Source organism: Rana temporaria, chromosome 2 (assembly GCF_905171775.1).
Source record: "Rana temporaria chromosome 2, aRanTem1.1, whole genome shotgun sequence".
Classification (NCBI taxonomy): domain Eukaryota; kingdom Metazoa; phylum Chordata; class Amphibia; order Anura; family Ranidae; genus Rana; species Rana temporaria.
The window spans coordinates 437640593-437653081 of record NC_053490.1 but is presented as its reverse complement, the minus strand read 5'-3'; the positions used below and the strand labels follow the sequence as shown (position 1 = coordinate 437653081).

General features: G+C 40.7%; 2 protein-coding genes across 3 annotated transcripts in view; one reads left to right on the top strand and one right to left on the bottom strand.

The window, feature by feature from the left end:
- Window positions 1-3283, top strand: part of SERPINF1 (serpin family F member 1) — a 91411-nt gene extending 88128 nt beyond the window's left edge. For both annotated transcript variants that reach the window (XM_040338374.1, XM_040338375.1), the window contains exon 8: window positions 2063-3283. In XM_040338374.1, the coding sequence (XP_040194308.1) occupies window positions 2063-2325 (263 nt within the window). In that variant the 3' untranslated portion in view covers window positions 2326-3283. The remainder of the gene's footprint in view (window positions 1-2062) is intronic.
- A 46-nt stretch (window positions 3284-3329) lies between these two features.
- SMYD4 (SET and MYND domain containing 4) overlaps window positions 3330-12489 on the bottom strand; it is a 53008-nt gene continuing 43848 nt past the window's right edge. The window contains exons 9-11 of the mRNA XM_040338371.1: window positions 4305-4421; window positions 4106-4229; window positions 3330-4030 (exon numbers count right to left, since the gene is read on the bottom strand). Of these exons, the coding sequence (XP_040194305.1) occupies window positions 3865-4030; window positions 4106-4229; window positions 4305-4421 (407 nt within the window). The 3' untranslated portion in view covers window positions 3330-3864. The remainder of the gene's footprint in view (window positions 4031-4105; window positions 4230-4304; window positions 4422-12489) is intronic.

Here is a 12489-nt window from a genome sequence, read left to right as displayed (position 1 = left end):
AAACTCATGCACCCCCCAATTTAAATGACCTACCCCTTCCTGTCAAGGCCACACCCCTTTCTAAGACCCGCCCTAAAAAAAAATAAGTGGGGACACTAGTACTGAGGGCCTGGGGGGGCAAAGGACTCCCTTAATTTGCATAGATTTCCTCTTACGTCCTGTTTGGGGCAGGAAGTGAAGGAAAATGTCTGCAATGGGACAGGGATGGTAAAAAATAAACTGTCTGGGGCTATAACCCTCCTTTACTCCTAAAAAAATAAAGCAAGGATATAGTTCTGCTTTAAGCACACATTTTGGATAATTTTAAGGAGAGGATAAAAAAAAAAAAAAAAAGATATAACCATGCCAAAAAAAATAGCACAGTGAGGAAGGTTTGTGGTCCAGGATGATAGTCCAGTCGAAAGCAACACCCCCCCTACAGTTGCGGAATGCCGGACACCCACATACCGGAAGCAGTGCGGCTGCTTTATGGGGGCACTAGACTAATTTGCCTCTCAGCCCAGTCCGCCCCATAAGACTGGGACTACACTAACAGTGTAGCACAAGCCGGCGGGGTCTCTTTTCGTGCTGCCCCCTGCAAAGTGCTGCCCTAGGCCAGGATACAGCGCTGCCCCCTTCACACAGGAACAGATCAAGGCTGTTAATCAGCTTGAGGTCCCTCCTGTTACCTTTTTCCTCTTGGTGTCAGGAAAACTTGTCAGAAGTGATTTATGCTGATAAATGAAATCAAGCAGCAGACAAAAATGACACTTGGTGCTCTCAATTGAGACAAGTACACACTATAGAGGCATATATGCTTTATTCATATTTCATGTCTGAGGTTTACAACTACTTTAATATCATTGCATTGTCCACGTTAACACTAACCAAAGATCTATTGGCTTCCTTGATATGTGTTAATATAGAATCAAGAGATGAAGGCAAATGGTATAGCATACAGATTTGTCAAAACCGATAGTGATTCACTGTCCACACATTAAGTGTGAAAATAGTAACCTCCTCTGAACCCTATAATATATTTAAAATTGGTTCCTCCATCCACATGTCAAACTGAAACAGTTTATTGAAGAATGTATCAGTAACAGCTGAATTCAGAACACATTTGAGGATTCTGAAGCAAGGAAAACAGAGGATTAATATTATAGTGTGTTTTGACATCTGTGCTGATTATATATTCTCTTGACGGTGTTTTATACATTATCTTGAACTGTAACTAATCAAATTACAAATTCTTGGGCTTAGTGTACAAAAATAGACGAATGTGTCTGAATTACAAATAGATTCCCCACAACCAATTTCTACACATAATGCACAAAACCCAATTGGATGCTAGAAGCAATTCCCATTATAAACGTGCAAATATTTATGATGCACACCAATACCGTGCCGTACTATACAGATGCATAATATAGACAGAACAACCCTATAGACACCAGGTCACTTCTCCTGTTTTTGGATTTAATTGTGTCCATAACAACATTAATTGTTTGAACGCTTTTCCCCTGTGTTGAACTCCACTCCTCTCAGTTTAACAAGAAGGCAGAACCAATTGAAACTTGATTTCAACAGACAGCTTGCCTGTGGCTACTAAATGTGAACAGAGAGTTCAAGAAACCGTTTTAAACAAACAAAAATATTTAATAACTGTAAATTGAGTAAATTATACTTTTTGTCTGGATGTGTTTAACAAGACAAAAGTGCAGTAAAGCTGGCTATACATTACACAATTTTTTTTTTTTTGTTTGATTTACCTACAGTATGTGGTGCAAGGGCTTGCATACAACTTAAACAATTATAGGTTTGACCTCATATTATATGGTTTTGGTAAATCTAAAGAAAAATTGTAAAAGTTGTAGAATGTATGATCAGCCTTATGGGTAAAAGTAAAGTTTTGGAGGAGGAAAATTGTGCATTGCTCCCTTGTGGCCCATTTACAGGTTAGCTTGATCTGACCCAGAATGTGAAGTGCTACATAGAGAAAGTTTTATTCAAACAATACAAAACCGCAACATGTCACCATGTATCCATATTTGATCTAATGTAATTTTTCAATTTTGTTTAGAACTCCAGCCACTCTTCTCAGCTCCAGACTTCAGTAAAATTTCTTCCAAATCTGTGAAGCTCACACAGGCCGTTCACAAGGTTGCAATGGAACTAAGCGAAGATGGAAAAGAGGAAGTACCAAAAGTGGATCCCAAGCAGATCAATCACTTCCCTCTAGAGTTCCATTTGGATCACCCATTCATCTTTGTACTTCGTGCTGATGATAACGGTGCACTCCTGTTCATTGGAAAAGTAATGAATCCTAAAGGACTTTCTCGCTAATCTTGCTGCATTTTATACAAATGATATAAATTGAATGAATTATGGATTCTATTGGCAGCCAAAAGGATAAACTGGTTGAGTACTCTTGCCCACTAATCAGAAACAACTAGAACCCCCCTGAAGAATTGGGTTAGGCACACCAAGTTCAGCCTCAGATTCTCATTCACTGCACTGTATGAAACTAGTTTTGAATAGATTAGCCATCTGGTTGGATATTGTATAGATAGATATCATATTAAATAGAAAACAGCAAGTATACATAGTTGATTAAAAATAAACAGTGTAAGGAACAAGTGTGTGCAAAGAGCCCATAACATTCAAATCAGACTTTACTACAGCCAAAAAAAAAAAGTGATTACTGGTTGGCTGCTACAGGCCAAGACCCATTGCATAGTTGCCTTATTGAAAATGCCTGTTGGTTTATGTTTAAGAAGCAATAACTATTAACAAAAAACGTCTAAACCAGTAACTCTTTTCTACAGAACATTCCTGTTCTGAAGATTCATAAATACTTGCTGTTTTAGGCAACTTCATTTTTGGGCCTTTGTTATATGTCTATAGCTCTTTATCAAATAGCCCCATCATATCTATAATTGAATTCCAACTGCTTCCTCTTAAACAATATCTACTACTCACCTTAACGGAGTCTGTATATATCCGCTAAGGAAATCACAAAGGCAGCTTTATTTCAATGAACATAAGGAAAAAAAAACAACTTGGGTGCTGTTCAAGAGACGTATGAGAAAAAAAATCCTCATCTTCCAATTGAGTGCTTGCCTTGTATCTTGTTTCTTTGAGAAAAATATTGAATAATAACTTTGTATTCCATTTAGCTGAACCAGTTTTCTGTTATATCATTCTAAGTCTTCAAAGTTGTGAGGTCCCAGCTGAGCTCTTCTCCTCTGCTATATGCCAGAACAATCCATTGCAATAAAGTACATTACTTATTGCTCAGGAATCATGTCTCTCTTGCTTTATTCCATCAATGGAATAATAACCCAGCCTTGGAGCGGTGTAGTTTATTAAAATAATTAATGCACAGGGAATAGCACCTTTAGTAGATGGTATAACAAGTCTAATTAGCCAAGAATGTTCTCTTAACAGTTGGTTCACAAAGATACATTAACTTCCAGTGTGTCCTGGGAGTTTCAAAGTGCTGACAGATGCAGATATCTAACTACACATCTGTTACGAAATAATGGGTTTAATTTTTAAAAGCTTGCTCAAGAAAATGGTGGGCATACCTATAGCAACCAGTGAAGATAAAATACTTAAGACTTGTGTATGGTCATCATAAATTTTGAATTGCCAAGAGAAAAAAAAAACAGATTACCAGGGTTTCGCAGCACAAGCATGGCGAAGTGTTTTTCCAGAAGTGCCTGTTAAATAGCCATTTTCAGAATAACCGAGCTATGTATTGGAAGGTGTAATTTACTTTTTATGTGCCATGTACCCCTGACTTTTAGAATTATTTCAGCCTTGTTGAGAGCATCATAGCGTTAAAGATTTGACTACAGTCCAAGTCCGGTGTTTTAATCCCTAGCTGTGGCTTGGGCTCTCCAGTGAACCAGTCATTCCAGGGAGCTCTAGCAGACAAGTCTTCATTTCATGCAGCTCTTGGACTAAACGATCGTCCGGTCCATAATGCAAGCAAAGTATATGCTGGGCTTTCACAATAGTACTCATTGCATCTGCCACATTGCACCTAAAATGGAAACCATACATAGTAATCCCAACATATAAAATGGCTGCCAAATTATTAAATCCTCACAGCACTTACCCATTAAAAAGGATCTGGGCCAGCTTAAATAATTCATGTCCAACTTCCAAACTGGAGGCCCCATAACGCTGTGTCACAATCTGGATACTTTTTTTAAGATGTCTTGCTGCTGTGGCCCAGTCACCTACAAATCACAGTTCAAAGTAAGTTTTGATGGACACAAGTTGTCATATAGGTTGTAAGAAATCTAACAACGTACCTCTTACGGCTTCACCCTGTGCCAATAGATCAAAAATCTCACCGATCAACATATGATTCTTGGAAAGAAATTCAACTGCTTCAGATAAACAAGACGTTAAGAGTCCTACTGCCACATCTGTAGATGAAAATATAAAATGTACTGTTTTACAACAATAGGACACAAGCTTCTCCACACCATTGTCTGGTTGGTGCCAGTTAGGTAACCAACATATAGTATTACTTGTGCAGAACAAGTCAGTCATTCTGTGTAGACTGCCAATTTTGTACACAGAATAATATCAGTACACATCAGGATGCTTCACCACATGCATAGGTAAAAAGGTAAAAGGTCTGATATGGAAATGCTTGAATATGACCTTTGCCAGGTTAAAATGTAACAGTAAAATCAGTCTGTATATGCAGTAAAGCATGTTTGTTATACTCACTGTGGAACATAAGGGGTTAAAATCCTTTGCATTGCGTACAAAAGGTTGTTTGATGCCGTCTCTCTTTTTCACAGTTTCCAAAAAAATAAACCTGATATTTGCAACTCGAAAAAGAACCCTCAAACTAAAGCTTTTATATGCCAATATAAATGAAAAATAAATATGAAAAGTTTGTATATCCTCATCAAATAGATAAGGAAGGGAAAAAGGATAGCAGCAGGAGCTTTTGGCAAAAATCATATGTGTAACTCAAGAATAAAAAAAACTTAATTTAGCTCAATCGCCTCCTCGATTGACCAAACAAAAATACTCACAGCCAAACATACATATCAATAAGGCCAAACGTTTAATGGTATGAAAAACTACATATAAAAACACACATATGACAAAACACATACACTGCTAAAAGAATGTGACAACCTCTAGTTGTATTGTAGAACCATAAGTGCTAGTGCGCTGTATACAATCTCCTCTATATTAGCACTGAGCTACTTAAGAGAAGAAACAGATGGAATTGTACACCCTGGAACCTGGCAATAGTCCTGTGAGGTAAAAGAGTGAAGATGAACCACAGAAAGCATGGATGTTGCACCAAAGTCCAGCTCCAAATGAACACAGACCAATAGCAAATGGTGAAGACAACCAAATACTGGATTAAATGTTTCCGGAGGCTGTTAGTAGTGGTCTAGAAAAGGTTCAAAGGTCAAGAACAAGATTTGAAAGTGAAGCATCTTTCATATATTCAATCTTAAAGTCACTCTGTATCCTAGACTACCTCCCTAAAAATAAATGTAGTCTTTGTAGAGCACTGGGCTACCAATAAGATTCCTGTGGAGTGCATAATCCGGACTAAGTAGGTTGTTACACAGTCACTATTCCTTCAAGATAAAACATTGAATGGGTACTTATTTGGTCCTGGGGTGCTTCAAATTCAATGCTTGGTCATCACAAGTTGTGCCATGCTTCAAATACTCAGGGTGATATTATTGTGGTCACATCAGAGGTGGTCACATAAAAATCACCTAACCGGTTTCACCAGACTTTTCCCAGCTTCTTCAGAGGCCAAATCAAAATTATTTTTATTTTTTTTGCCTCTGAAGAAGCCAGGAGTCCCATGAAAATTCTGGCTTGGGCTGTGTCTAAAATCACCCCTACTGTACATCCTGAGATCTGATATCTTGTAAGAGGGCTTTGACGTCTCACTACTTGCACTGCAAATATGGTGGTGGAAAGCAGTCACAAAAAAGTCACCATCTGTGCTGAAATATGATAAAACAAATTGGGACAACTTTATTACTGGTTTTAGGACTTTGTTTGTTGCATTTCTGCTGGCAAATTTTAGACCCACTAATTGTATTATTTTTATATACATTCAGTCAAGCTTAAACAGCCTATAAAAAAAACTGTGTGGCTGAAACTGACATCAGCTGAAGCCTGATCATCAACTTGGTAAAACACATCAAAAGCTATGTCTAAATAGCTGCCTGGAAAAGCTGTACAACCAAAGCCTTTTGTAGGACCGAAAGTACCAAGGAAAGGTTCCATGGCGTCACTAGCATCCAACGAGGTGGGACAATGAAAGCAACTCCTTTTCCAAAGGCCTTTATCAAGGAAAGTAAGGTTATGGGTCACAGAACATAATGGCAAGGCCAAGACCAGAGCTTTCAGGCCAATTTGTGGTCCAGTCCCGATTGGAAGAGAACAATGGTGAGAATAGAGGTCTCTTTGCTAACACCAATCGAAATACATCTTTCAGATATGATGATACCCCTTACAAGAAGTGGGCTTTCCTTCCTTAAAGTAGTTCTAAACACAAAAGGTTTTTTACCTTAATTCATTTTCTGCAATAAAAAAAAGGTAAAAAGACCTTTCACTAGCTACTCCCCCACATCCCCTCAACACAGAGTCCTGAGTGCTCCATTGAGCTAGTGTTGTGATCTTCTGCAGCTCTTAGGCTGGGTTCACACTACTACACTACTTTCATCCTACTTTGCTCTGCTACATTGGTCCTACATTGATCCTACATTGGTCCTACATCCATCCTACTTTCATGAACAGGATACTACTTTGGTCCGACTTCAATGATATTCAATGGGCTGAAGTAGGATCAATGTAGGACCAAAGTAGTACAGGGAGCATTTTCAAAGTCGGACCGACTTGTGTAGGACCAGTTAAGACAGCTCTCATAGGGAAACATTGATTTTCACACGTCATGCTACATGAAGCTCCCAATGTAGGACCGTTTGTCGGACAAGTGTGAACCCAGCCTAAGCCCCTCTTCCTGCTCTCACAGGAGTCTGAGAGCAGCTGGAGCCATTCCTGTTGATGTCAATCAAATCCTGTAAGGAAAGCAGGGGGGAGGGGTTGGGCATGACCAAGCTGCGCTGTGTGCGTGTCTATGGATGTGCACAGCCTGTCTTGTGAGCATGCCCGCACTAGTGCCCCCTCAGCACAAAGGCTTTCTAGGGGGCACTTTGAGAAGAGGATGAGGGGACACAGTTGGCAGGGGGTTAAAAAAAATAAAATTGGGATTCCCTCATCAACGCAGTTAGAATTGATGGGGAATCTCTCCCCCAGCGCAGGGAGTCTTCCTTGCTGACAGAATTAGTCTTGCCGTCTAATCAGCGGCGTAAATTGTTCAGGAAAAACCTGACTTTTGGTTGTACATAATTTAATTAATACATCGACTTATCGCTTATGACTTATGTTTGGCTGGTACCTTCTGAACCTGCAGAATTTCGATCCATGTATGGCCGGCTTTTCTCCTGAACTGGGAACTCTGCATAGCTTACTCCTTACCTGGGAACTCTGCACAACATAATCACCTGACCTATGAACTCTGCACAAATTACTCCTAACCTCTGTGCATGACTTACCCCCGACTTGTGAGCTCTGCGTGACTTACTCCTGACCTGCAAGCTTCATGCAACTTATTCCGACTTGTGAATTACTGGTTATTTTTACCATTGACATTTGTATTATACTTTTCTAAGTTCTTTTCAAAACTGCCTTACCTTCGCTAGTTTATATCCCTAAATACTGGGTGCCGCAGCCTAGTGATCTTTGATCTCCCCAATTTTGTTCACGTAGATCTCCACCTCCCCAAGGCTGCCTCTCCCTGCTTTAGGATCAACACAAACAAAAAGGCTGCTCTTTTCATCATTGCGGATGTCATCCTCAGAGTAATTAAACACAGGTTCCTAGTATTTATTCATTTGTCTTGTCCAGTTAGCAATAGTCTGGCAAATCAATATAACAGCAATTGCTGGCTGTAGGGCTGGACCTGCAAGGACAAAGGGGCTTAAGAGGGCTTTCAAAAGCAACATTAGTCTTAAAGTGGTTGAAAATCCTTACATGATCCCACTGAAGCGACTAGCCTCAGGTGATTTAACAAATTCTCCTAAAAAAGTTGTACCGAAATCCCTACTCTATAGCTATTCATCGTACACAGTTTACACAACATTCCTGAGCTGAAGAGGGAGGGGATCTGATGTCACATTGCACAGCATAGAGCAGGAAGCTGACTGATCTGACAGCCGAGTGGAGGGAAATGTCACACCCCCTCTACGCCGTCTAGTGGGTAAAAATGAACAATTGAGGCTGTCCATCACCTGTTGTGTGCTGGATGGCCTGAGACTATCTGTTGTGATCCATAGACTCTCATCTGTGATTCTACTGCTATCTGTAGTCACTTCTGAGACAGAAATCACACTAGGTGCCTTAGACAGACAAGTGCACACTATAGCTGGATACTGTATGCTTCATTCATTAATTTTAAGGGAGGGGATATCCTCACTATGAACTGCAAGGTGCTTATAAGAAACTGAAATTACAGGATCCAACACCAGAACGGCCCATTTCGTCTTGAAATAAAATTTCCATAGGATCAATTTCAGCACAAAGATTAGGAGTGAATATGAGTATGGATTAGGCCAGTCCTCAAAAAGTGCACAATCTGTGCATGAATGAGAAATGTATTTTTTTACCTAGCCAGGCTCAATTGGGCTTACAGTATTTGGCTGCTGATAATCAGATGCTGCTAGACAAAAAGACTAGAGCTTCAACAAACAAATTAGGGGGAAGGAAAATCCTTGGAGGTTTCCGTTATAAAATCAGGGTCCTTAATATTTTTCCTACACAACATCCTCAAGTAAAGAATGTTCTGCCTCTTGAGTAGGGTCATTGGAAAATAGGATATGTAGCATTTCTGGCCTCTGAAAACAGAAGCTTTAAGAAGTGCAAAAAACATAAAGCGCTCAGACATAGTTGTAGAAAAATCTTTTGCCAGACAGGTCATCTTGGTGCGTGGCTGAGAGGGAGCTAGAATCACGAGAGCGATGTCATAATGGGACATTGCTCCAGGACAAAGGAATAGCCATTACCATGAGTGAAATTTTGAGTTTCCTGTAGGCCATGTGCAGGACGCATGTTATCCAGACTTTTTGTCCAAGCTCTCTTGTACCAGTGTTCTACCATTGCCAAGTGATGGATCAAAATCGAATGGTGTGCAGAACAGATGGGGTTTTGTGTGTCTGGATATGGGAGCCCCTAAAACCCAGGTGCAGACTGTGTTCCTGCGGCTGTGTCTTAATACTTGGCAGAAGTAGTGCAGCAACACACCGAGTGCATTTTCAGCTAAAAAGATTGGTGGGAATTAGAGGTCGACCGATATGGGTTTTTCTCTGGCCAGTGCCAATATTTAGAAATTGAGGTGGCCGATATATGATGCAGATTTTTTTTTTAAATGTCCCCTTCATCTCATAAAATCTAACAGACCCCTTTCACACTGGGGTGTTTTTCAGGTGCTTTTGGGCTAAAAATAGCGCCTGTAAAGTGCCTGCAAAACGGCTCCCCTGCAGTCTTAGTGTGAACGCCCGAGGGCTTTCACACTGAGGCAGTGCGCTGGCAGGATGTAAAAAAAAAAAAAGTCCTGCAAGCAGCATCTTTGGAGCGGTGTATACTGCTCCTCCACCACTCCTGCCCATTGAAATAAATGGGCACTGCTGCCAAAGCGCCTGAAAAGCACTTCTGCAGCGGTGCTACACGGGCGCATTTAACCTCTTCATCAGCCGCTAGCTGGGTTATAAGCGCCCCGCTAGCAGCCAAATAGCGCCGGTAAAATGATGGTAAAGCGCCGCTAAAACTAGCGGCGTTTTACCGTCAAACGCCTGTCCGCTACAGTGTGAAAGCAGAAATTTTTTTTTTTTATTAAAGTCAGCAGCTACAAATACTGCAGCTGCTGACTTTTAATATATGGACACTTACCTGTCCAGCACGCCTGCTATATCGGCACCCGAAGCCGATCTCTCCCTCGGCTCTCGGGTGCTGCCCCCGCCATTTTCAGTAAGGGAAATCGGGCACAAAAAAGGCAACTCAAAACTTTTGGACGAAGGAAAAAAAAAAAAAAAGTGTTTCGTTTTTTGGAATTCATAAAAGTGTATTTTTTCCCCCAAAAATTGCGTTTGAAAGTCCGCTGCGCGAATACCGTGCGACATAAAATATTGCAACAACCGCTTTTTTTATTCCCTAGGGTCTATGCAAAAAAAACAAAAGTAACAGTACATACAGGATTTTTAATTGTAAGCAACAAGTGTCAGAAAAGATTTAGTCTTTAAAATGATTAAACTGAAAACTTCTTCTGAAATACAGTACATAAATACAGTAAAAAACAAACACACAAGACATATTTTATACAGATAAGTTACACACACACACACACACACACACACACACACACACACACAGGGTGATATATTTCAAGCATTTTTTATTTTGACAATTATGGCAGCTAGCGAAAATCCAAAATTCAGCATCTCAGAAAATTTGATTATCTAATAATAATAATAATAATAATAATAATAATAATAATAAGGAAGAAGACGGAGAACACCGGGCCACCGCTAGTAAAAAAAGATCTGGCAGAAGATAGCGGAGGAGCCCGGCAAAAGAAGGCACTGGAGAGCGGGAGAAGAACCGGAGAGCACGGAGAGTCGGAAGAAGACCCCCGAAGCTGCCTAATAAAATTACTTTAAAAACCTGTCTAGTGTGTGTTTTTTTTTTATTGACACTTTGTTCCCCCAGGTGAATGGGTAGGGGTACGATGTAACCCATACTCTTTCACATATGGTGGGGGGCCGGGATCTGGGGGCCCCCCTTATAAAAGGGGGCTCCCGGATTCTAATAAGCGCCCCGCCTGCAGACCCCGACAGCCAACATCCAGGGTTGTCGGGAGGAGGCCCTTGTCCTCATCAACATGGGGAAAAGGTGCTTTGGTGTGGGGGGGGGGGGTTCCCCTTAAAATCAATACCAGACCCAAGGGCCTGGTATGCTCTTGAAGGGGGAACCCATGCCGCTTTTCATTCAAAATTTGGCGTGAAGTTCCCCCTCAAGATTCATACCACAGTGCCTGGTATTGGCGGGGATCCAAGTCGGATTCCCGTTCATTGAAGTTGGACACATCTCTGACTTCAAGTCGCAGGGCAAAGTCTGATCCAAAGTAGGACAAAAATGCTTGAAATACATTACTCTGTGTTTAGCACATCTATATCAAATATAAAAGTTTCATTTTGAATTGAATTACTAGAATAAATTTAACTTTTTGATGATATTCTAATATTATGAGATACATACACACACACACACACACACCACACACACACACACACACACACACACACACACACACACACACACACACACACACACACACACACACACACACACACACACACACACACACACACACACACACACACACACACACACACACACACACACACACACACACACACACACACACACACACACACACACACACCTTGAATTGGAAATGGTTATGCCAGGATCAAGGCTGCAGCCATGATCCTAGTACCAACGTTTTCAACTTAAGATGGGCTTTCTTGTTTGATCAGCTGCTTTGGAGGGCAGAGGAGGGATTGGGGTGTAACAGACCCCAGATCTGTCAGTCAAAAGTACTTCTTGCTGCCCAAGCTTTTACAGGGGATGTAGTTCATCTTTTGTGACAGCAATATAGTTGTAAGTGTAAAAAAATAAAATGTTTTGTTTGTTTTATTTAAAAAGTAAAGCACCCCTGTCCCATTGTGTTCGAACACACAAATGCAAACGCACATGTAGGTCCCACGCGCATATGTAAACAGTGATTGCACCATACAAAGCATCACCAGGAATGTCAAAGTTAAGAGCAATAATTCTAGTTGCAGAGCACACATTCAACTCTAAAACATTAACCTGTAAAGGCCTTTAAAGCGCAACGGGCATGTGAAACTTTAAAATTGTGACATGTTTGGCATCTATTTAATTGGTACAACATCATCCTTTAAAATTGACCAAAAACTTGGGTATTGCATTTGATAAACAGCTGCTCAAATATAATGTGACATTGCAACAACAGCAATGTTATTCTTCAGGGCCTCTGCTTTCAGAAAATAAAACTAATAATAAGCTTCTGTTAGACTCTCTACTACTTCCCAATGATGGGGAAGAAAGAAAAAGAGAGAGAAAAAGAGAGAGAAAAAGAGAGAGAAAAAGAGAGAGAAAAAGAGAGAGAAAAAGAGAGAGAAATTCCACAGTAATGTTGGGGGTGGGCGGGACCCAGCAGCTATCAAACACCAACCAATGAGATGGGATCTGGGCGGGCCACTACATGTAGCCCCGCCCTCTTTAAGCAGCCCAATCATTGGCTGGTGTTTGATAGCTGTAAGGCCCTGCCCACCCCCGACATCACCGATGAATTTTGAC